The sequence below is a fragment of the Carassius auratus genome, chromosome 6 (assembly GCF_003368295.1).
Source record: "Carassius auratus strain Wakin chromosome 6, ASM336829v1, whole genome shotgun sequence".
NCBI lineage: Eukaryota > Metazoa > Chordata > Actinopteri > Cypriniformes > Cyprinidae > Carassius > Carassius auratus.
Window position 1 is genome coordinate 26,504,010 of NC_039248.1, and position 27,981 is coordinate 26,531,990.

At 36.0% G+C, this 27,981-nt stretch overlaps 1 protein-coding gene across 5 annotated transcripts in view; it reads right to left on the reverse strand.

The window, feature by feature from the left end:
• Window positions 1-27,981, reverse strand: part of LOC113104808 (solute carrier family 12 member 5-like) — a 125,842-nt gene that overhangs the window by 78,523 nt on the left and 19,338 nt on the right. For 2 of the 5 annotated variants that reach the window (XM_026266148.1, XM_026266147.1), the window contains exon 1: window positions 3,010-3,310. The exons of the other annotated variants lie outside the window; for them this stretch is intronic. In XM_026266148.1, the coding sequence (XP_026121933.1) occupies window positions 3,010-3,064 (55 nt within the window). In that variant the 5' untranslated portion in view covers window positions 3,065-3,310. Of the gene's footprint in view, window positions 1-3,009; window positions 3,311-27,981 lie in introns of those variants that run through there. 5 annotated transcript variants of the gene reach the window in all.

Here is a 27,981-nt window from a genome sequence, read left to right on the forward strand (position 1 = left end):
ATCTGAATGGAGGATGCCAATGGATCTTCTTAAAGGGTTAGTTCACCGAAAAAATGAAAATGATGTCATTAATAACTCAAAACCCAGAGAGCGAGTCAGTCTATTGTTCGTTATCTGGCTCGGCTCGGTGTTCATCTTCAGTTCTCTCTTCACAGCAGTTCAGTCACTGTACACATTAAAAAAGTTAACATCTTAAGTCATTTGTGGATTAATGCGTATTAGAGATGCGAACCGTTTAAAATGATTCAGTTCGATTTGGTGAACTGGTTCAAAAAGATCCGGTTACATTGAATTATTCGTTCGTGAACCGGATATCACTAAACTGCAGTGTTTTGAACTCTCTCTCACAACAGACACGGAAGAGAAGACAATGCTGAATAAAGTCGTAGTTTTTGTCATTTTTGGACCAAAATGTATTTTCGATGCTTCAACAAATTCTAACTGACCCTCTGATGTCACATGGACTACTTTGATGATGTTTTTCTTACCTTTCTGGACATGGACAGTAGACCGTACACACAGCTTCAATGGAGGGACTGAGAGCTCTCGGACTAAATCTAAAATATCTTAAACTGTGTTCAGAAAATGAACGGACAAAAAATGAACATGACAAATGCATTAATCATCAGAGATCACAGTGTAAAACAGTGACTGATTGTCGTGTCACTGTACAATCCGCACAGCCGCAGCACTGACAAATAGCACAATAAGACCTTCTCAGAGATCTATCCTGTGTCTATCGCTGACATCCTCAAATTTATCACCCTGTTGATAAACATCAAATACTGCTTCACAAGTGAAGGTCAAGTGATGAAAAGAGAAAAGTAATTACTAAAACTACATTTTGTTGCATTTGCAGTTGCATTGAGTTCTAACACAAATATGTGATTGCTAAGGGTTAATTATTTTTAAATATACAAATACATTTTTAACCAAAACAAGTCCACATGCACTAATACAACTTAATTGAGTGAAATTCAAAATTTAGGAGTTGTATATGCAATAGTAGGGGAGCTACAAACCTCTATTATGTCCCCTGAGCAAAGAGCCACTTTTGTCACAGTGACAGCGATGAAGATTTATGCAATGATGACCTGATAGATGAGATTACAGTGCACTAAGAGTCACACATCAGTGAACACTAGCTCAGCGACAGGTCGGGACTCTCTGCTGGAGTCCTTCAAGTCACCGAAAGACACAAATGAAACTAAATGCAGCAAAACAAAATATGAAATAAGAAATTTGTTTATTATGCTAAAAGTCTAAAACAAGTCCAGGTGTATTAAAATGCATAGTCAATATTTATTTATTTTATTTTATTAAAAAAATAGCAGATAAATATTTGTGCACACACACACACACACACACACACACACACAAACACACACACACACACACACACACATATATATATATATATATATATATATATATATATATATGCTTATTCCTATATTCTTTATAATTTTGATCTTGCTATAAGCATGTACACCCTTCAAAATAAATTATTTGTCCATCAAGCATGGAACAAAGTCTCTTGCAAATAATTAACAGAGCAGTATCTTATGAATATGCCTGAGCGGATGACGCAGATGCATCTGGAGGACGGATGCCTTTCATCTTAGTGTAGTGGGACAGCGAGATGCTCGCCTAAATCTCCTGATAATCTGCCTTAGCTTGTAATGAAAGGGATAAATCAGGACCCTGGACAGCGCCAGGCAGGACTGACTGATTGTGTTGCTGCTTAGCTGGTTTCAGCACCACGGACAGCGGCACATCCACACGCCTGGATTTGACTCTGGGTTTGGGTTTACAGAGCATTATACAGACCTAACAGGTATAAATCTGTGGCAGCAAGAGGAGAAACACTATACGTAGACTCGCTCTAATCCAATGCTGTAGAGGACGACAACACACAGAAAACCATGTAGGGAAATGTCATTAAACACTGTCCCCTAATTTGATTTGTGCCACATAACTGTGAGTGGGATGTATGTGCTGCGTGAAAAACTGCTTCCTGATATGATCAAAGAGTCTTAACACACACCAGTAGCTGCTGTTAAACACACTGATCAGATCATGTTTGAAGATGTAAAATTAATTGAATGGCATTTCATTGTCCAAAATATGGGAGCAGCAAACGTTGACTAAGCAGGCGAAGAACCACAATGATATGGTTACAGTAATGTAGATTCATGCAATGTTGACCTGATAGATGAGATTTTACAGTCACGGCAATCTGCTACCAGAATTCTTCAGAGTGAAACCATGGAACAATTTAAATGTCATAAAAAGATGAAAATAAATAACATTAAATAAAACAAAATACTGTAATTTGAAATAAATTGAAATCAAATAAATAGCTTTTAATAAAACTGGAAAAATTAGGAAAATAATACAATTAAAATACATAAAAGGAACAGAAAAATTATGAAAATTATAAAATAAAAAATGTATTTAAAGTAATTAAATTACATCAAATAAAATACAAAATAATCATTACAGTAATAGGTCACAGCATATTCCAATTTGCCTCAAGGATGAAAAAATAATTTAATAAACAAATAATAAAAAGGTTGTGAATAATAATAATAATAATAATATAATGGTAAAAATATACAATAAAAACCATGTGATTTTTTTCACAGACCTTAAACAGCACTAAAAGAGCCCCAGCATTATGATGGCATCTACGTCTCTACCAGAGGACTATGACTGTGTATGACGGTAGTGAGAGGTTCCCCTTTCCATTTCATTGTGTACCAAGCTTCAAAACACACACAGGCACACGGTGTTGCTCGCTACATGGACACACACAACTACAACCTCTTATTACTATTCCACTCACAGCAGCCATGCAGTAAGACAGGAGAGGACCTGTGGTGGGCAGCAACAGCAGAACCCATGGCTCAAACCCTCCCTCCATCAGTATGGACCATCCGTGTCAGCGTGAGTGGGTGTGTGCAAGCGCTCGAGCGCGGATGAGAAGCCAGAGATTCCTCCACTCACCCTGGCTGTTGGCGGCCCCCTCTGCCTCCTCGCATTCGGTCAGGTTGTTGACCATCCTGCCTCTCCGAATGCCCTCGCTCCCCCAAAACTGTCCTCCACTCAGGGGACAGAAGCTGAAGAATGGCCAAACGAGGAGATGTGTGAGAAAAAGATGGAGCGATCTGCGCGCCTGTCTTCCCCTGCCGAGAGCCCAGAGGAAGTTACCGGCCGACGGAGCGAGAGATGTGCGTTTTTTCTCCTCCGATTCTCTTCTTCTCACGCTCTCCTCTCCTCTCCTGGCTGTAGCGTGACTCTCTCTCTCTCTCTCTCTCTCTCTCTCTCTCTCTATCTCGTAGGAGGAGGGTATGACAGCTCAGAGCGGCTGGAGTTTACAGGATGACGGAACACTCACTCTCTCTCTCTCTCTCTCTCTCTCTCTCTCTCTCTCTCTCTATCTTTCTCCCTCTTGTTCGCTCATGCACATGGGTATCCATGCACACATGCTCTCTTGAAAAAATATTTACCAAAAATACTGTAAAAATAAATAATATAAAATAATATAATAATTAAAAGGGTTAAAATAGAAAAAATAAATGGAAAAAAAATATTTCAAGGGTGTCTGGTTTTATTAAATATCTAGGTATCCTGAAAACCAAAGTCATCTGAAAAGCTAAATTTCAATAGATATTAAAGGAATATTCTGGGTTGATCATAACACCAAAAATGGCTACAATCTAAAATAAGGCTCCTGCAATAGAAGTGAACACTCAACAGCCAAATGTTAACATGAAAAAATTAGTTACATTGAATTTTTCATCATGGCAACACAACAAACCCTTAAACAACTGTAAAATTATGATTTAAATAGCTTTAAACCTTTTAAATATGGTTTGAGTTCTTCCTTTATTGGTGGAAGTTTTTTATTTCATGTATATGGTAAATGCACATTCCTCTCCTGAGGAATCATTTATCTATTGTATGTTGGTCAAAATCCTCTTTCAGCCGTTCATGTCACCAAACAACTGCAGTCTGTGCCTGCAAATTTGTTTTGTAAAACACAATCGATGTGATTGGCTGCTGACATCACTGGAGTCTCAGTGCAAACAGAGATGGGAAAGAATAGAGTGGAAAACAGAGATAGAAGGGACACAGATGCAAGCTGGGGTCTTTTATCCAAACGCAGCATTCAGATTCTTGCCTGGATTGTCCAGCCGAGGAACAGAAGCACAGTTCAGAAGCAAATTCCAGGTAGCCTGCAGTTACACAAAAACTATTAACGGGGAAAGAACTGCGTGGCATGGAAGATGGCGAAAGAAAGAAAAAGGCATTTCACCATGAGTCACAAAAACAATCCACATGCCTTTGAAAGACATTAAAGTGTCTACATGAGAAATAGATGCCGCCGGTGCAGTTGTAGGGGATTATTTACAATTACCACACACACACACACACACACACACACACACACACACACACACACACACACACACACACACACATTATGACATCTGGAAAGCTCAGCAGCTCTTCTTCTGAAAAGAGACTATGCGTCTCATGTACTTGTGTATATGCTGGGTCCCGATGCAACTAAAGTGAGAATGAGATTGAAACTGAAGTGGTAACAAGATCACCTGTCTTGTTAATCTCAGGTGATTTCAGTCGAGGTAACAATGTAATCTGCATTTTTCATTTTCTACAGCAGGTAATGGATCCATATTCATTATCTTTATTAGCGCTTTTTGTTTTGTTTTGAATCTTGTTACAAAACACACCGTTAACAACACTGCTAATGAGAGAAAGTTCAAAAAGTACCAAAAATAGGATCTTTATTTAAAAGGGTCATGCGATGAGAAATCAAATTTGCCTAGATATTTTGGCATAAAAGAGATCTTTGTACCATTAAAACATCTTGCGAGTTTCATAACTTAAAACGTCCTCCTCACTATAAACAAAGCATTTACTGTATTTAATCAAGCTCCAAAAACGTCTCGTTTGGATCTGAAGTGCATGATGACTTTTGCATTTGCATTTACATAAACACCGCCTCCAGAGCAAGGCACCGACGAATAGGCTTCTTCTCATCATAGGCCCCGCCCACTGGCGTTCAGCCGCTATTGGCTGACACTTGATTACACTGAATATGAGTGACGCATCATGTCAAAAGCAAATAGAAATTACAGTCCCTGCCCAATCATATTGTCTACACTGGATACAGTATACAGATCCACGTTCATGTTCTGGCACTGTGCACAAATCTGTTGTCAGGACAAATGCAGTGAAAGATTGTTCAAACCACTGGTTTGTATCTTTGTACAGATATCAGAAGGATTCCAGCATAAAAAATAAGTGGATAGTTTATTTTTAATGGCACTCTGAATCGTGACTGAGGATTGTTCAGAGGATTTTGTTTTGTAAATGTGGCACAGTGTCTTGGAGGGTCCACTCTTTATTGTAAGATGAATTTGCATCACAAACCCTAAGTAAATGATTTCCTAATGCTTCGTCTGGTAATGACTGTTTAATTTTGATCATATGGTCAAACTCTCACATGCGATGGTGAGGGGGCAGGGCATTGATACGGTTTCCTATGTAATGACGTTAGCCAATCATAAGTGGTCAGTTATTGATAAGTCTTAAAGGCCCCACCCCTTAAAACAAGTCGTTTTAGACAAAGGGTCAGAAATAATAATTTTCCCAGTTTAAGACAGAGGGTGAGAATTAATCATTTTTCCAATATTTTTTTATTTTTTTTGGCAAAAAACTTTATTAACATTAGAAGTAAACCCCAAGAATTGAATGATAATATACATAATAAATAAATCCATGTTAAAACATTTCACCAACCAATATCAACACTAATATTAACTAATGACAAACACACTTATATTCTGCAAGCCTTTCATATAAATTTAAAACTTGCACCAAACTCGTCTGTTGAATTAGTTACACACACACACACACACACACACACACACACCCACTGAAGGACCGTTTGATGGAGGTTTGCGAGACGTTCTCTGAATGTCGTGTGCCTCTCGTTCTCAATTCCACACCACCGTACAAGATGAGCCACTCGGGCGACTCAGCTGGAATGGAGCTATTTTTGGGCTGAAAGCTGTCAGGAAGACTCTGTCGCATCTCAAATGGTCTGTGACCTGTAAGCACTCAATTACAAAAGCTGTCAGCGCTCTTCTGAATGCACCTCTACGACACAAGCGGCTCATACCAACCTCATACCATTGGCAGAGACGGAGAAGAAACAGGCACTGTACACAATAACCTAACATACTGCATGTTTTTCATATGCATACAAAAGTCACCACTATTTTCCTGTAAGTGGTTGGCATGCTGTCACCTGTTTGATCATCTATGAGGCAGAAACTGTTAATCTGATCCATGATCAGACACTTAACAACAAGATCAATGATTCAAGAAATAATTTAAATCTGCAGGACCAATTTCACAATAGCAATAATCATTAAATAATGTCGCATGATAATGTACATTATGCACTTGAAATTATCTAATTATAACCTTATTTATGGGCCAATTTAAAGCTGACATATCCACTTTTCGTGGCAACCAAAAACATTTTTATTATTATTATTATTATATATGAATACATATTAATTCTATATAATTACATTACATCATATATCATATCATATCATATTAATTTTATTATATTATATAAAAAGCTGTCCATTCCATTCAACCAATGGGCTGGCAGCTCAGGTACTCATCCACTAGGCTGTTAACCAATCACAATCCATATAAAGTGACACAGCCAATGAGAGTGAGCCAGAGAGCCAGAGTGCTCCAGGTGAGTTTGTCTCTCCCCGGGGCTTTAACTAAGCACTGAGGATTGTGGGTCAGTAGTGAGAGTTGTTGTACACACAGCAGGGCAGGATCAGGTGGCATTGTCAAACAGCTGGGTTGGTTTGGGAGCAGAAGCACAGAGGCGGTACAGACACACACACACACACACACACACACGCCTGTCACATGATGGCATTACACACCTGACTGCCCTGCAAAGCTGACTCAGAGTCAGAGGGCACTTACACAATGATGTTATAGTCAATAATATAGCAAGGCCTCTTGTGTGGGCAGATTAATTCACATATAAGCATTTTTTTTTTTTACCCACATCTTCCACACTGATTTTGGAGAAAAGTCTGTGAAATGTTGGAAATAACTTTTAAACATACAAAAAAAATATTTATTTTATTTTTTTTACATATAAAGATTTTCAGAAAAATCTAGAAAAAAACCCCAGAAACAGTAGCTACAAAAATAAAAATAGTAATATAAATATGTGCATGCGTATATATATTATATGACGTTACCAAACATTTATTTTGCCATTAATAGTAATAATCCAGTGAGATTGAATAACATAAAGAAATGTCATAAACACTGCAGATTGTCTATTATATTGTTGTGAAATATAAAATTACCATAAAGTAATTTAATTTAGTAACTAATATTGTTCTTGCTATTAAATGATCAATATCAGCAAGGATTTACAAGCAGAAAGACAAAAGTTTTTTCAGAATTTCTGGAGCCCTTACAAAGTCATGATGGATATCTGCTTAAACTGCAAATAATCTTGAATTTTGAAACTAGGATGCTTTATTTTGACCTGAATCTTTCCTCACACCAAAGGATCTGTTACCATATTTACTGAAGCGCCCCCTAAGACCCATCCATTCCAGTTAAAAACAACACAAAGCAACATCCGTCCTGAACATACAACCACAAAGCATTAAAGATCTCATTACTGCGCACTGGCACACACGCAGACGAGAAAGACCTCAGTGATTGAAACAACCTTCGCAGCCAATCTTAATTAGCAAGCGACTGACAATAAAAGCTCAGGGTGCGACTCTGGGATCCATTCTCTCCAGGTTGAGATCCTCTGAAGTCGATGACTAAGCAGCCATATTACTGCTCAAGGCTGCTCCTCAATGAACACACTGCCTGACAAACAATCAAAATACCAGAACGATGGGCGGCCATGTCGTGTGGAAATTGAATTAGAGCGCTGAGGAGGAGGGTGAGCTCAGTGAGGGGGAGTCAATGCCCACCTACCCTTGAGCCGCGGCCCTGGGAAATCAAACAAACAGAGTGTGATAAAGCAGCAAACAATCGTCCATCACAGCCCCCGCTATCGCATCTGAGCAGCGGAGAGAACACAGCATGATAGCTTCTCTCCTAATGACTTTCCTCTTCATTAGATTCATTGGAGCTTCAGTCGCTTAGCACTCAAAGTCAGATAATGTTTGTGCCCAGAGCACAAAGCCCCTTCATTAACCTTTAAAAGGACTCACACACACCCTGAGATACTGGCATACGGATCCTGAAGTGCTGTGAAAGTTCAGTGTGAGAACTGCATCAGATTCGCTGATTCCAACCCAATCTTTCATCTAGATGTCCTTCTTCTTACCTATCAGTGAGTTTAATCAAATGGTTTTCTCTGAGTGGACTGCACTGAAATCGTCTTTCACTCTCACAAACGAATCTAATCATACTCTGGAGATGCAGAGGACTGGTGATATGCTTGGTAAATGTCGGAGAGCCTCATCGAGGCATGTGCGAGAGCTTCATATGTGGAAAGGAATTTCTGGCCTATTTATTGTCCCCATGGATAATTTATGCCATGAATAGTCTACTATATTGTTTATTAAATATTCACCCTCTCTAAAAATGGATATAAAGAATATATATATAGTAACGTGGAGTCAGAGACGTTCGTATCCGATTGCAGTGTATTTATTGGAGAATGGTCAGACAGGCAGTAATCAGATAACAGCGTAGAGAATGTCAAAGGATATCCAGAAACAGAAACAATACCAGGCAGAGGTCAGGGCAGGCGGCAGGGAATCACAGACGGAATAAACAATCCAAGATCAGACACGGAAGGAACAAACACAAGGGGAAACGCTCGGAGATGTCAGACTGGGCTAAACAAGACTTGGCAATAACTGAGAGTCCAAACACAGTATATAAAGCGGAGTGGAAATGGGGAACTGGCGGGGATTAACCCTAGGCACGGGATTCTGGGAAATGGAGTTCAGACCCCAAATGCAACAGTCCTGGAAGTTCATGGGCACTCCAGCTGACGATCGTGACATATATATTATATATAAATATATATAATTATTAATAATAGTATAACAAATATTTGTATTCAATTTTCAATTCATTAAAATAAACAATATAGTTTATAAAAATATATGGAATCATTTTCTCTCTAAATATATAAAATAGCAGTGCTGTCAAACGATTAGTCACGATTAATTTAATCCAAAATAAAAGTTTTTGTTAACATTATGTGTGTGTGTGTGTGTGTGTGTGTGTGTGTGTGTGTGTGTGTATATATATATTATGTATTTATAGATGCACTCACATACAGAATATATTTTGGAAATATTTATATGCATATACATTTATATATTCTTATATTTTATATTATATATAAATTTATTTAATACATAAACATAACATATTTTTCTTAAATATATATGCATGTGTTCATATTTATATACATAATAACATTATACACAGCACACACATATATATATTTTGTAAACAAAAACATTTATTTTGGATGTGATTAATTGCAAATAATCGTTTGGCAGCACTAATATATATAACTAATTTATTTATACTACTACTAGTAATACTAATAACAACTTTATGTGTACATGTGCGTGTATAGTTAAATTATTTGAAATTATTTGATACACATTTATTTTCGTACTACACTGTAAAATAAAATAACAGCATATAACAGTAGTAAATAAAATATTATTAATTATATTAATAACTATAATAATATATTTTAATATAAAAATGGTTAAATATATTATTTTATATAAAATATTTATATGCATTAACAATAAATACATTTATTTTATATGTATTATAAATATACATATGGGCATATACTGCACACATCTGTTTATTTACTGCCTACAGAAATGTTTCTTTCACAAACAAATCTAATAAGCATGTGCAAGTGCTTCGTGCATGGTTTATTACTGCTACCTCATCCTCGAGGCACACTGAAACACATGGATAATTTATGCCATGAATTCTGCAGTCCCTTAAACGTGTCTTTCTCCAAAGCAACTCGGGCTGCCCGTGAGAATTACTTTACATTGTAAGATGCAAAGGAGCATGAGAGTACCTGGAGGCGCTGACAGAAAACACAGCTGCTCCAAGTTCAATGGATCTACTCCCAGGCAAAGCAGTCCAGATCACAGCATCATCAAACGAGCGCCACATCCTTTCTTCAGGCCACAGCCTCTCAAAGAGATCAAAGTCCAGACGGAGTGCTACGACACGGCCGACGCTGCGTTGTGTTCTTATTAAACACGCTTGATCCATGCAATCAAAATCAAGGGCAATCCAATCTCCATCTAACGCCGAACAACAAACAGCCATCAGCTCTGAAGAAAAGCTCCTTCCAGGCCTGCCGGTTTAAAGGTGAGCTTGACAGAACTATTGCAAGCTTTTTCCATCTGAAAGAATCCTTTGGGATGAAAGCTGATGAAGACAGTGTTGGGAATCCGGATGCAACAAGAATCTGATACGTCCTGACAGTTCAGGAAAACAGAGTGCTGACATCTCAGTGGTTTATTAAAAGATACAAGGAGTTGATACACAAGTCTGTAACAAGACAAACTCAACACTGGTTTAGTTTAATGTACATAATACTCCACCAGCCGCACCGGACTGAATTTCAAAAATATTGATTAATTACATTTGTTGTTCAGACAAACGAGATCTCCCCAGAAAGCTTACAAAACAATAAGGAATGAGGAGGGAAAAAAGAGAAAGTATTTTTTACATAAAAATACACACTTTGCCTCTAAAGTCAACATTAAATGTTTCCACAAGCATTTCCATCGCTTCATTTATTTATATTTTTATTTTAAACAGCTATAAATTACTGTATATACTTACATTTGGACAGATTTTTTTGCAACAATTCTAATGCAAATTCTAATAAAGCAGTAATATAAATGAACATTTATTCATTTCTATTTATTTATTTAATATGTATTCATAAATTTATATTTTTGAGGCACTTCAAAACTTTATTTATAAATATAAATAGTATATACATTTATTTATTATATACACTTGTATAAATGTTACTAAACAAACTGTGCAGGCCTGTTATAAGTTAAACAATATATGAATATTTATACTATATATATATATATATATATATATATATATATATATATATATATATATATATATATATATATATATATATATATATATATATATATATATATTAGGGGTGTAACGGTTCACAAAATTCACGGTTCGGTTCGGTTCGATACACTGATGTCACGGTTCGGTTCGGTACGGTTCGGTACGTTTTAGATACAGCAAAAACAAAAAATTGGCAGATAAATTTCCTTGATTTTTATTTAAATGTTTTATTTATTAAAACTAACAAAGTATGTGTTTTTTTTTTTTTTTTTTTTTTTACATTGAACAATGATGGAGCTATTCTTTACCCATCTTCTATGGTGTTTTCTTAGCAGCATACTGTATAAAACAAAAATAGCTCCTTATAAAATTTTTTTTACAAATTAAATGTAATATTGTTGTAGTAGTTATGAACAAATACAAAGATGTAACTCTTTTTATATTGAACTCTATAACTCTTTATATTGAGTGTGTTTTTACTCAGTTGGTTCTCTATTTGGGCTTATGTTTTTTGGAACAAAGCAGGAATTACGGTCTGTCTGAAATGGGCTCGTGAAGGAATATTGTAATGGGGCTCAATTACATTAAGCATGTTCTTAAAACCTGCGTTTTCCACTACAGAGTAAGGTCTCATATCCGCGGCTATAACGTAAATGCACCATTCGCTGCGGTGATGTCCGTATACGGAGCCCAGGACGTCACCTGTAGGAGAAAAAAAATCAATCCGTGGCGACGGTTTTGATACGAATACGCGTATCGTTACACCCCTAATATATATATATATATATATATATATATATATAGGAATATTTATACAATATATATATATGAAATTATAAAATTTATAAAAATTAAATTATAGAAATGTATTAAACATAATTTTCATTAATATTTAATTATTATATATATTTTCATGTTGACTTTAGGGTTTGTTATTGATTCAGACAGAAAAAAATAAATAAATTGCTATTTAATCATCTTTATCCACCCATACGGACCAGAACTGAAAGGTCAGTGCTGTCTATATCTTTTGATTGTTATTTGTTTCTATTTGTGTGATTTTCTCCAGCTGAAAATAGACAACAGCAGGAGTTGACCCAGTTTTTCTCCCTACAGAAAAGAGGGCAAGGAAAGCGATACTCGGGGAGAAAAAAAAAACTGAATTGTCAGCGGAGGATCCAGAGAAGATCTAATGAACCTGTATTTGCATATGGCATTTGCATGTAGAACAGTAATAAAGGGCATTTTTGGCCCTGGTTGAGCTCAGGGGGATGTGTAGTCATTATAAGAACTCAGATATCTATACAAATGGAGCTCCTGTTCAGACAAGCAGCCTAACCTGTGGGACACAGGTATTTTGACCTATCTTTACTCACATACGCACACGAATCGTACAGTGAATGCATCAAGAAACCCAAAGCAAACAGCTGTAGGGTGTTCTCTTGCATCGGGTTATGACTGCACTCTCGCTCGTCCAAACGTGTTATTTACTAATTACACTAAACATCTCTTCTTAACCAGTCACCCTATGCATTAGGATGCATTGCAATCAGCTATTTGTACAATTACTGTGTTTGGTTATTCAATTTGGAGCCGTACCAAGCATTGTGAAACCTTTTCCCTCAAGGTGCTGGAAAGAAGGGCAAATATCTGTCTCACAAACGCAGATGTGGATATATGGGGCAGGAACGAGTGTTTTTTACTGGATCAGACGCAAGGACAAATATTATGACGGCAGAGTAAACCAACAGTTTTTTTTTTCTTGGTGACCAGAAGTCACAGTTTGACAGTAAATAAATTGCACAGCAGTTAGAGCAATTAGTATTGAGCTTGGCGGAGCCTATTGGCAGAAAAAAGGATGATTTTGGCTTTGATCAAAGGCTAAAGTGTGACAAATTAAGACCTTGTAGTCAATGCACTTACAAGGTGCCTGTTTGGATTATAGTAACACGATGACCCCAGTCTGAGTAAAAGTAATTACACTTACATAAAAAAAAACAAAAAAAAAACAGGAAGTGTAATGGTACCATATGTATTGAGGAACATGAGGTACCATGTAAATACCATGGTATAAGAATTTTAATATAATGAAAAAAATGGGGGAAAAAGTAAATAACTACAAAAAAAAAAAAACAAATACAAAAGCACCTAAAATTACTAAAAAGTAAAATTAATTCAAATTTAAATAAAACCTGAAAATATAAACATAAAAGATATTAGCTTAAAATATTCATAATAGTACATAAATACTCTAAATAAACATAAATGTTTGAAAAAATGCAATGTTGAAATTTTATTTTTGCACGAACTATTCCTTTAGGCTACTAAAAGGAAAGACTTACAGTATATTACTATATAAAGCAAATTAAGCTAAATGTATGTATACTGTATAATAAATGACCCTTGACAAAGTCTCTTTGCCCAATTGTAAATGCATTTTGTTAACACAGGCACTATAAACCCCATCAGTCCTAGACATATATGTATTAATTTAGTGCACCCAGAGTGCAATAAAAGGCAAAGTCATTACTGCTCTCCATCAGATGTAATTCTACACTGCATTGACCTTCTTATTAACTGCGACATACTCAAGTGGTTTTTAGTGCAGCAGAGAAAAGTTTTCTCCACTAGTATAAATGTCCAGTGCTACGACAAAACAACCCGTTCTATTCCACAATAACACATTACAGCAATGAGTTCAGCAGCACCAGACGATGCGGGAGAAACGTGGGAGAAACTCAGGGGGAACAGAAATGACTTCAACAAAAACAGTGTCGCTGGAAGCAGGAGGTTCGACACCCTTAAAATGATGAGTCAGCTTGTGAAATATATACACTAGTCAGTGACGGATACCTGAGTGAGTAAAACGTGCTGAACTGTAAAACACTAACTAGTCACTTGCTAATGCAGTGAATGGGTGCCGTCACAAAGAGAGTCCAAACAGCTGATAAAAACATCACAATAATCCACACCACTTCAGTCCATCAGTTAGCATCTGAAGAAGCTGTGTGTTTAGAAGAGACAAATACATTATGAATATGTTTTTAACTTTTAAACCATTGCTTTCAGCTAAAATACGAGTCCATAATCCATAATAACGCTTTCTGTAGTGAAAAATCTTATCTGATCTGATCTTATCTGAATCAGTAGAGACATATGCACCGTTCAAGTACTGTTACCAAGTCTTAAACAACTCTAAATAAATTTGTGAGTGGATTTTGATGTGAGAGACAACAGGAGATGGACTTTTTCACCGGAGGAAGCATTATTATGGATTATGGACTTGTATTTAGATGTAAAAAACATCTTAATGATAGATTTCTTTCTTACAAACATGCACACTTTTGCTACACAAGACATTAAATGATGGACTGGAGTGGTGTGGATTATTGTGATGCTTTTATCAGCTGTTTGGACTTTCATTCTGACGGCACCCATTCACTACAGAGGATCCATTGGTGAAGTGATTTTGCAAATCTGTTCTGATGAATAAACAAACTCATCTACATAACTACTACACAAGAAACAAAGCAGAATTGCAGTTCATTCTGGACACTTAAAAAGGAAGACATTTTCTCACCTGCATGTAAAACAACCAATGACAGTCGCTTTATGTCCAAAAAAAGCGGATATGAATAAGGCACTCTGACAATAGGGTCAAATGGTTGATACAATAATGATCATGTAATCCAAGTACAAAAAGAGTTGTATTTAAATGGCCTTTGCATTGGTAATATCATATCTGTACAGGTTGAGTCACAATCAAACTGACCATCAATCTAAGACCAACCTGCAATATAATGGACAAAATCAATAAAAACACTGAAAATATCAAAGGATTTGTGGCCACACGGAGGAATCAATAAAATGAAGATGAAAATGCTGAAAATGCCCTGAGGATTATTGAACCAGACTCTTTTTAGACATCCTATGGTTTATTTGATTTGTCATTTTATCAACGAGCTTTTAAGTGAGAGAACTTACGAAGACCAACGTCTTGACTGGAATGAACAAATCTCTCAATCAATTCAAAAAGATTTCTCAGTATCTTTTTTCGCATCTTTTAAGCATCTATTACCACCGTAACTCCACGTCAACACAATATATTTTGCAATCTGCCAACTCAATTTTAAATGACTGTCCAACTCTTATTGTTTTTTCACATCTTTGACATTTCCGATCACATTCTGGAGATGTTGTAATAGTGGCTTGAATGCTTTCGCTGCTCAGAGCGATGAAAATTTATTTCAGTATAATTCAATTTATAAAACTCTAATTAGACGGTGACATTTACGCACACTGAATGATATTGTTCATTACATCAGCCATCGAGAGCAGACATATACAGGATAGAGCAATGGTATTAGAGCACACATCCACATGTTTGAACATGTCAGAAACATCACAAAACTGTGTCACGACAAATCAGCTTAATCAAAACCCACCAGGACAGGACCACCGAGTGAAAATTGAACGAGTGAGACAAGGGATCTGGGGATTTATGGGATGATATGTCTTGGCAAGAACAGCAACTACGAACAACATCTCTGAATACTGATCATCTAAACAAAATCTAAATGCTTTGGTCTGTTTTTTAAAAAGAACAGAGCCTATTAGAGTCTTAAAAAAAAATCAAGATACTGCAAAATAGCAGGAGACGTTTGTCTTTTTAATAAAATTTAAAACACACACATAAAAAAAAAGAAAAGAAAAAGCTAATGTCTGAATGGGGTTTTACTGTATAGCCTGTCAAAAATAGAACAGAATAGAATAGAATAAAATAAAATAGAAAAAATATATAATATAATAAAACAGAAAAAATAAATAGAATAGAATAAAATAAAACAATAGAATAAAATAAATCTATAGAATAAAATAAAAACAGAATAAAATAAAATAAAATATAAAATAATATAAAAGTTAAATAATATATCAATTAAATAGTTGATCTCTAACTCTAACTTTTCATTAGATTTTGAAGAATTATTTGAATTAATATTTCATTTTACAAAAGTAAAAATTCCTTTTCACACACACACACACACAAACACACACACACACACACACACATGCACACAAACACACGTATAAAACATAAAAAATTTGTTTTTACAAATGCAGATGCACACAAAGCATATTAAATGCAAGTAAAGTATCTAATGTTTTAAAAAAGTGAAAATTTTTACTCCGCACAAGAGACATGTAAAAATAAAACAATTATTCTGATCTGTACTTATTAAAATATATAAAAGAATGTTATCATATCATACTAAATCTTATTATATTTTAAATAATATTTTAAATAATATTTTTTTTATTTTCATAAATTATTCTAATTAAAATAATTATTTATTTACATAGATAAATACACACACACATGGTGCAAGAAATGATTAACAGTACCGATCACCCATCACATGCGTATCTGAGTGAAATCGTGTTTGCATGTGCAGTGAGCATCTGCTCGGGTCAAACTGCTGTGCAAATGAGGGTAAGAACAAACTCTAATTAAAACCACATTAATCTAAACTAATTTACCAGCGAGCATCTGAGCCGAGGTCAGCAGCAGTCCTCATGTGTTATGATACTGTATGTCTGTTGTCTCAGTATCTTCCCATGACCCTTCAGTCTTGCCTGACTGCACTGGGTGAGCTGGAGGAACAGGTACTAATGAGACACGGATGACAAAGTGGAGTTCAGTAAGCTTTGCATGCTTTAGAGAAAGAGTTGAGGAGTCAGAACTGATTCACAGATTCATTTGAGTCTCTGCATACTGCAGCTTCTCCGAAACTGTATCAAAATGTATCAATGCATGACAGTTTAATAGTCTCAAAATTACAATGAATGACTTTAAAAGAACAGTGGAAGTAAATACATTTTCTAATAGTGTGCATAATCTTGCCCAACTGAAAAAAAAAGCTGTGGGATTATAAATCGAAGTTGAAATGAAATGAAGCAAAATGATAATACAATGATAAATAAAAACATATGATATCTGTAACACTTGAGCTCACAAAAATACATCTCAGGGACATTTCTACTGTGCAGAACCATTTTATTATGCTCATTTGCTTACTTTATTTTTAAGTTACAAAGTTCAGAAGGTTCTGCACAACAGGAATGACCTCTGACCTTTTAAACTGAAGGGCTGAAGAGCAGGACAGTGTGTGAGCTTCGCACTACAACAGGCCTAGTGAAGATCTGAAAACACAGATTAAGAACAAGACAAAATGAGGACAACAACACACAAAACAAGTCTCTGAATCTGGAGGAAGTGCGTGCAGGCTGCTAACCCGTTTTTTGGGATGTGGTACAAGGTGTGAGGAACTCTGGAGATCTGTGCTTCTCAGAGGCTCTGTGTGAGTTTATAATTAGATGGAGGAAACAACAGATCGCACATCCATGAATAATACTGTGAGGAAAGGAATGGCTGGAAGAGAGATGCTGGCACTTTACGCTCACATGTCACACCACAGCACTTCAGTACACACAGATCTACTTCTGAACACACACACACACACTACATTACTGCATCATCACAACAGACAAGGCTACATTACTGGAAATCAGCCTTTGTTACATGCTGACTGTTAGTACGAAACCAATGTAATTAACTAATAAATCTTGGAGAAATGTTAATCCATGCATTTATGACCTCAAGGTTAGACTATTGTAATGCTTTATTGGGTGGTTGTTCTGCACGCTTAGTAAACAAACTACAGCTAGTCCAAAATGCAGCAGCAAGAGTTCTTACTAGAACCAGGAAGTATGACCATATTAGCCCGGTCCTGTCCACACTGCACTGGCTCCCTATCAAACATCGTATAGATTTTAAAATATTGCTTATTACTTTTAAAAGCCCTGAATGGTTTAGCACCTCAGTATTTGAATGAGCTCCTTTTACATTATACTCCTCTACGTCCGCTACGTTCTCAAAACTCAGGCAATTTGATAATACCTAGAATATCAAAATCAACTGCGGGCGGCAGATCCTTTTCCTATTTGGCGCCTAAACTCTGGAATAACCTACCTAACATTGTTCGGGAGGCAGACACACTCTTGCAGTTTAAATCTAGATTAAAGACCCATCTCTTTAACCTGGCATACACATAACATACTAATATGCTTTTAATATCCAAATCCGTTAAAGGATTTTTAGGCTGCATTAATTAGGTAAACCGGAACCGGAAACACTTCCCATAACACCCGATGTACTTTCTACATCATTAGAAGAATGGCATCTACTCTAATATTTGTATGTTTCTCTCTTGTTCCGAGGTCACTGTGGCCACGAGATCCAGTCTGTGTCCAGATCAGAGGGTCACTGCAGTCACCCGGATCCAGTACGTATCCAGACCAGATGGTGGATCAGCACCTAGAAAGGACCTCTACTGCCCTGAAAGACAGCGGAGACCAGGACAACTAAAGACCCAGATACAGATCCCCTGTAAAGACCTTGTCTCAGAGGACACCAGGACAAGACCACAGGAAACAGATGATTCTTCTGCACAATCTGACTTTGCTGCAGCCTGGAATTGAACTACTGGTTTTCGTCTGGTCAGAGGAGAACTGACCCCCCAACTGAGCCTGGTTTCTCCCAAGGTTTTTTTCTCCATTCTGTCACCGATGGAGTTTCGGTTCCTTGCCGCTGTCGCCTCTGGCTTGCTTAGTTGGGGTCACTTCATCTACAGCGATATCATTGACTTGATTGCAAATAAAAACAGACACTATTTCAACTGAACAGAGATGACATAACTGAATTCAATGATGAACTGCCTTTAACTATCATTTTGCATTATTGAGACACTGTTTTCCAAATGAATGTTGTTCAGTGCTTTGACGCAATGTATTTTGTTTAAAGCACTATATAAATAAAGGTGATTGATTGATTGATTAAACTAAATTAAAATGGATATTGCATCATTAGCTAAAATTTGCTTTCATTGGCGTTTGTTTTGTTTTTAGTTTGGAACAGCTTATATGCTTGCTAGTAGTAAAATAATAAAAATATGTTTCATTATGCAAAATTTTATTATGTTATATGCACGCAAAGAGTAAAATAAAAAAAATTGTAATAATAATGTTATTAATAATGTCTATTTCATTTGTTTGGCTGTACAGCAAGTAGTTTTTTGCACTGAATTAAAAAAAATTAAAATAAACATATAAAGATATTTTATTAACAAGGTCTATTCTGTCTGTTTAGGTGTAAAACATGGTGCCCCAAGCAGTATTTTGCACTGGAAAAAGGGTATTTCTCTTCACTCTGAGGGTGAATGCCTGGTTTTTAGCAGCTTAATGTGACTGGGCTATCATCTCTGGTCACTGAGGGCATGTGTGTGTGTGTGTGTGTGTGTGAAATGTAGCTGTGGGTTCGTTTTACACAAGCATTCGCACAGCTTATGTCTCAGAAAGCGCTCTGCCTTGCGGCCTCGCTGATAAGAGTCCGCCATCAGCTTCGCTTTGTGAGAGAAAACATGCAACCGGAGCCATTGGCCTGAGAGAAGAAGAGTAAGGCTAAAAAAAAGTCTATTATGCTCAATAGGCTTCTTTAGATGCCTCCCATTCAAAAGCTAAGAGACAGAAAGAGCAATAAAAATATGGGATATTGTCCTGCTAGCAAATAGATTTTTCTCTCTGCAGTATAAGAAGCTGATGTGGCTGAGGTTTTACACACTGTGATAGCAGTGCATTAAAATATTAATAAATAAAATAAATTAAAATAATAAAATATTTAAGGAATCAGTTTTGAACTTAAAATTCTAAATGCAATTTGACAACTAACATAAACTACCTAAAATAAAATAAAATTTAGGCATCATTTGTGGGCCTTAAATAATCAATATCCTTTGACAACTGAACTATATTCAATTAAATTCAAGTTATTTGTATAGCGCTTTTCACGATACAAATCATTGCAAACTGAACCATTACTGAACTAAATACTGAACTAGAACCTATAGTTATATACATTTAAGGCATCAGTTGAGGAAAAATAAAATTAATAACAGATTAGATAAAATTTATTTTTACTGTCATTTTGCTGAGTACAAGCACAAAGACAATACAATGTAATAAAATACATTTAATTTAATTTAATATAATTTAGGCTTAAAATAATAATAATTTTGACAACGGAACATAAAGGAAATAAAATAAAACAAAATAAATAAAATAAAAATGAATTAATGAATTAATAAATAAAATAAAACCGAATAAATAAATAAATAAATATGGTGCCTAGAATTATAGATACCCTTTGACAACCACTTTTAAATATAAAATAATACTATATCCATTTGTCATATAGTGATATCAAAGGCAACGCACAGGGAAAATTTCATAAAAAAATATTTTGTTGCCTTCATAAAAGCTAATTTTATCAGAATACAAGGTTAATTTATGATTATTTATGATTTATGATCATTTTGGTTGTAGTTGGAGCTCCTTGGTTCAAAAACAACATTAGATCTTTTAACTAATGGAATCATTCGAGTTGCACTGAACAACAGGTATTCAAGCAGTCATCTTGCCAAATTCCACGTTGAATAAACAGTGTGCAGGAATGTGTGATAACAAGAGCAAAAATAAGTAACGGACTAGCGGATCTGTGAGGAAGGGAGAGAAACGAAACAGCATCTTGATTTCCCACAGGCACTGAGAAGAGATGATGACGGACTGTGACCCTGCGGGTCTCTCAACACAGAAATAGCCATTACTGTGAAGAAACCAGTTAAGTGGGAATGTTATGAAACCGATGTCTGTACACAGGATTCACCAGCTGTACTCATCCGTTCCATTAAGTGCATTAAACACACATATTTAATGCACTACTTCACATTTACAGCTTTATGTTTCCGACAGACAGGCTGTGATGCACTTGTGAATAAAACCCCACACTGAGTGCAGAGTGAACCATCTAATGGGTCGGCCGTCTGTTTATAGTTCACACATAAGGGTGCCGAATTCTGAGAAATGTGATTTCTATAGACGGAAGTGAACACATTGCTCTTAAGCTTTCACTTTCAGTGCTTTCTTCCAAATAACATTGCTAAGGAGCTAAAAACATCACTATTACTACTGCGGAAAAACACTCATGCTAGTTCTGAAGAAAGAACTTGAATTATTTCTACTGACCAGAAAATCATTGAGAGTTCAGTCGCCTCTTTTGACTTGAGTCATCAAACAACCACCCAAAACCACCTTATAAAATAAAATAATAATAAATAAATAAATAAAATAAACATTTTAGGCATCAGTTGTGGGCTATACTAGACAATTTTTTTTATTTCTTTATTGAATATTTTATGCATCAGTCAGGCCTAAAATAATAAAAGTCCTTTATTATTAAAAATTTAACTTTTTTTTAATAAATAAATAAACACAATACTAATACTTCTACTAATATATCCATTTGCCATATAATGATATTTAAGACAACAGACATGGAGAAATACAAGCAATTCATATGTTGCTTACATAAAAGCTTATTAATTCAAGATACAAGGTTAAATTATGACCCTAAAGGAGAAATATGCTCGAAAAGAATCTACTTACTCTACGGTAGCAATAAAAAGAGAAGTATATGGAAAACTGCAGCATTAACCTGTATGAATGCTTATAATGACATTATGACAGCTATATGACGCTTAAGTGATTGAGCTGTCATTGATCTGATCATTTGAGTTGAGACTATTATATTCAGAAATATTGTGAACTGAGTGACTCAGAGAGCTTGCAGAGGTTTAGACAGCTTTAAAAGCTCTGTGACGTGACGTCTGAAGGGCCTCTGAGACATTCTGGTCCACTTGAAACACCTGTTCAAAAGACAGAACTGCCTCCATGCTAAAACCTGACAGCATTTGATCACATCTGGACTATTGAACTAAAGTATTGTCCAGAAACTATGAAATGCTCATTTAAAAAGCAGCAATCACTTCTGAAAGAACTGATTTTTATTTAGGGCTTAAAATAAGTTACTCTGAGAAATGGAATTTATGAAAATGTTGCATGATTATTATTTTATACATGCATGTAACTGGCTTAGCAGGTACCTAATTTACTTAATTAACCATTTAAATGATAAACAATTAATTTAATTCATGTAGAATTATTAATCATTAATCAAATATATATTTTAAAAATGTAATCAAAATAAAAAAGACATTTTTAAAGTCATTATGCTATGCATCATAATACTGAATTCCCATAAATAAATAAATAAATAAATAAATAAACACAAACCAATAAATTAATTAAGTACGAACTCAAGCTGCCACTGCAGGTCTGGATAAAGAACATGTAAATCTGCAGCAGATGCTGTAGTTTAGTATTCTTTTTAAAGGGCTGGAACAAAAACAAGGATCCACATTTACATGTTCTGTCTTCCTGCGCCTGCGGCGGTGATCATGGTTGGGCATCGCAGCAAGGATGAGTCTGAGCCCACTGCATCTCATTCTCTCACAGATGTCTAAACAAAAGCAGAATAAGTATTTTTATCCCTTTTGCACAGTACACTTAGTATATAGAGTCTGGGGAAATGTTTTTATTTTTTACTATCATGTACTTGTAAGCAAATAAAGTGATTTTAGCGTAAGCAAACACCACTTATGATTGTTCTCAGACTGGTTACCAAATGCATTACACTGCATGTAACGAGGAGTCAGAGGCGTTCGGATCCATGTGCAGAATTTTATTGAGAGAATGGTCATACAGGCAGAAATCAGGAACGGTGTCAGGTATGTTAGGGATATCCAGAATCATTAACGGTAACAAGCAGAGATCAGGGCAGGCAGCAGATAATCAGAGTCGGTTTAAACAATCCAAGATAATACACGGGAAGAACAAACACTAGGAAAAACGCTCGGAAATGTCAGACAGGCTAAACAAGACTTCGCAGTGAGTGAGGGTGATTGTGCTGCTTTCATGTGTGTGTAAATGAGGTGCAGGTGTGGCAAGGAAATTGGCTGATGAATGAGGTGCAGGTGTGGCAAGGTGATTGTGATGCAGTGACTCATGGGGAATGTAGTTCGGGTGTGGTGCAACAGTATGAGAGGTGCTAGTGTACAAGTGATGAGATGGTGACATCTGGTGGTTGATGGGTGGAATGGTCCTGAGTGTAGTGCCCTCTACTGAAGTTCATGGGTACGCCATCTAATGATGGTGAAACTGCAAATGAGCGACATGACATGAAAACACACCTCACCATACCTCGAAAATAAGTAATTAGACTGACAGAGATGAATATTATACGTATTTATTTTTCAAAATGTTGCAATCCATCGCACATCATACACTACTAAAACTAATAATAATATATTAATTATAATAATATTTATTTTAATCATTATAATTGTTAGTGTTATTATTAGACCTAAACAATAAAATTGGTTCAATACAAATTTTCAATACAAATTACTTTATTATTAGTAATTTTTTTGGATGTTATATTATGTAAGGTCAATTTAGCTCAAATGTAATTATTTTTTATTTTATTGGGAATTTGGACAGAATCACTGTTTTACGGCTGATCACCGAGTCGGCCAGCGATTCACTGAACGGGCCAATCAACATCAACTCTGCATTGATATTAATATTCAAAATATAGTGAAAACAATATTTATTAGCACAGTAACAAGACATTAACTTGTAAGCACAAAATAAGATACATCTCTTTTAAATATATATAAGACTTTACTGGATATATCTAAGACATAAAAACTAATCTAACACATAAACATACACACTTACACATTCGCATAAGTTGCAGAAAGAGAGAAAGGGAGGAAAGAATGTGTTTCAGTGTAAATGTGAAATCCCAAGATTATAGCAATATGTGCAATTGCTTAGACCTGAACAACCATCAGTCGCTTAATCCTCGCAATGAGTTTCTCAATGAGGCTATTAAGCTTTATATTAAATGCACCAGTTCAGCTAGAATCTGGAGGTGCTTGTGTTGCCTGTTTAGTCATCGTTGCAGAAAGGGTTTTCCCAAGGTTGCTGTTTGGCTGGAAGTTGGCTGAAGTTTTCAACTCAGAACACAAATCTCTCAACAGAAAAGAAATTAAAGTAAAAGAAAGAAAAGGGTAAAGTTTGACGAGACTAGGTGGCATTTCCCCTATTGGCTTTAGAAGAGCTGCTGGCATACAAGCCAGAGCGGCATTGGAACAATCCACAGACAAAAACATGGCTAAGAGCCCTAATGCAAAAAGCAATGACTAAAATAAAAGGTGGCTAAAAGCCAACAAGGCTTTGAAAGTGTCCTGAGTATTTAAACTGGACTGTTGGGCAGATTCCAAGTGAAGATGAACATGCTAAACGACTGCTCATGCAGAACAAGAGCCAGGCAAAGAACGCTGATTGGCTGTCGTCCCCAGGGTGTTTTAATGGTAAGAGGATGGTGTAGGCTGTAATGAAGACGCAGGCAGTGTATCAGGAAAATGTGGAAAAAGATGTGAGATATTTGTGGAGCCCAGATGTGTGCCAGACATCAAATCATCTGAAGCGATTCCACTGGAGCACTGCTCCAAATACCAATCACGTCCCGCTGGTTGCCCTGGCAACAGCACTCCTCTCCAATATAGTGAGCAGCAGGCTTCTAAGGAGAAGCTAATTTCTGTTTCGAGCCCTTCTTCTCCGTTTCTCTTGTCTTACAGGTTTGACCAAAGATCTGGAGCGCTGTGGAAGCTGTAGATGGACTCTAGATTTACCTTTGTCTCTCCGCTGATGAACTTTCCCCTGTGGGACGCACCACATCGTGAGCCATATTTGAGCAATATCTGCATACCAGAATATCATTGAGAGCTTTTGACTTGGGCCAACAAATAACCACCCTATAATTCACCAAAAAAAAAACATCCAGAATACCCTAGCAACCACCTAGAACACATTTTGCTAGTTTGAATGATCACTTCATGCATGAATATGATGATGTCACACATTGACTATATACGCATTTAATAATATTATTTTTATTTGTAAAATAAATGTAGGTGTCTTTGTAAAACAGTTGAAACGCTCCTGTAGCGTCTTATCTGTGTTCTCTTCCCTCGTACCTGGACTTCCTCTCTGTCTATTCTCTCCATCCATTATGAAAAACAACATGCTGTTCTTTTACACTCTGTTGGGTTCAGAACCGCCAGACCGGCCTCTTACACTCCACTGACACCAACCCTTATCAGACACACACACAACCACACACACACACACACACACACACACACAACCACACACACACACACACACACACACACACAACCACACACACACACACACACACACACACACACAGAAGTCATCAGACGTCAAAGCCAGCACATATTCAGGATCCAAGATCCAGACTGTTCCAGTTCACCTGCATGTTCTGTTATAATGTAAATAATATAGAAATAAACTGAGCTGCTTTTGAACACAAGAGTCTGTCAACTCTAATAAAGGTGGAACTGTGAACTTATGTTTCTTGAATCTTCATGATATAGATTAAAGTCAACATGATATGACATTTGCAACTCACTTCTTTTGGTGTAATGTCAAACACTACTGTAACATTTTTGCACATATTGCACATGCACATTAAAGCTGCATTTATTTAATAAAAGTTACAGTAAAAACTGTAATATGGTGAAATATTTGTACAATTTAATATAACTTTTCTAAGTGAATATATAGTAGAATGTAATTTATTACTGTGATGCACAGCTGTATTTCCAGCATCATTCATCCAGTCTTCAGTGTCACATGATCTTCAGAAATCATTCTTATATGCAGATTTGCTGCTTAAGAAACATTTTTGATTGATTACAGTGTTGCAAACAGTTGTGCTGCTTCATATTTTTTGTAGAAACCATAATACAGTTTCTTTTTCAGGATTCTTTGAAGGATAGAAAGTTCAAAAGAACAGCGTTTATTTGAAATATAAATCTTTTATAAGGCTTTATGTTTACTTGGATCATTTTCTAATTTACTGCTGAGTAAAATTATCAATTTCTTAAAAAAAAAAATATATATCTTACTGATGAATAGTGTGTGTCCAAGTGAAAATGGATATTTAATTAGGGAAAAAATGAGTAAGATTTATTTTTATCCATTAAAAGTGTATAAATTTAGCTTAAGATACTTCTCAGCCTCACTTTCCCATTATACTGTAGGCTGTGATCACTTTACTACCTCTTTCAAAAAAAGTAGCAAAATATAAAACAAAAATATTAAAAGAGAAGCATAATTATTAGACTGAGACAAAACTGAACAGTTAAATACCACTGAAGGACCTTTTAGACTTAGGCCATAAGTTGAAAGGCATTTCATTTTCAGGAGATCTGAAGGTATCCATACGCTCTTCTAATCAAAAAAGCCCAATCTGCCTGTATTTGTCTGCAGTGCCCTCTATAGTCAGAACAAACATCAATCACAGAGAGAAATCCATTATTACAAGAACCTATAAGCGTCAGAACAGCTTTTAATGGTGCGTTGGACACACATTACAACCTACACCACCCTGGCATTCGACAAGAATGAATTAGATATTTTTTAATCATATATAAGCATCCGCCACATAACAAGCGCTTGATTAATAATGACTCACATTTATAAACACACCTAATCTGTACTCTAACAAACACAGAACTTGCTTCTGCGTGATGTGTTCAATACTAAATGCACTTTCTGCACTGATGGCTTCTGCATATATATCACTTGTTTCATGCTCTAATGAATATTTGCTAGTATCTCAGCAACACTATGTTCTGCCCTGACTATAACCACAATCTATTGCAATGAGAGTCAAATAAATTATTCTGATGAATGATGGGTGCTTAATAAAAACTAGAGAATGGTTTCTTGATGAATATGAACAGGGATGCATAAAATATAAATGCCGTATCAGCCAAAATGAAGATCTGGAGACAAAATGATGAATTTTTCGGTAAACTACATTGAAAATAATTATTGGTATATCTGTACTGGCCACAACTGCAATATTGGTGCATCCTTGTTTGCCTATTTGTGGTTAAGCAAACAATATTTTTTATATTTTAAGTAGTGTTTACAATACAGGAATAACTGTAATTTGTTTAAAAATAAGAAAAATCATCTTAGCAACAACCCAGACTGCTTAGTATTGATGCACTGAAGAAAAAAAAAGTAAACCACCTCAACAAATTCTACCATGACTGTCTTGAATAACAGAACAGACAAGAAGTGCTTTCTGAGCAAAGCTCTGGCTTTCAGGAAAATTTTGCATTTTAATGACACGCATTAGCACTCAGGCTATACAAAGGAGGCTAAATTGCCTCTGCCCTTCATGTCACAGCAAAGCTAGAGTTCTGTGAAATCATTTGCTGAGACAATCCTAGGCAGATGTTGGCGACCACTCATCTGACGTGTCCATGTGAAACACACCAGTGTCTTAATCTAATTTCACAGCCAAGCATATTCGCCCAACAGGATTACAAAGCAAGACTGTCAAGAGCACCACAAGTATTCGAGACGCCCAGTCAAGGGAAGCGGTCTCCTGGAGGATCGATTTATCCCACACGTGTCTGATGTCACACTACACAAATGGTATCTTCAGGAACAAAAGACCTAAAATCCAAAAGGTTTCCAACATTCTCATGAAAAAAAAAAATCAGACTTTACCTGTTGAATGTGGTCAAAGTGGTCATTGGAAGATTTGGTCCATCAGTTTGATCAATATGATCTACAGGGTCAACCTTGATCCCTACTAGTGTTGTTGTTTTTTTTTTACATACTATTTTTCAATTT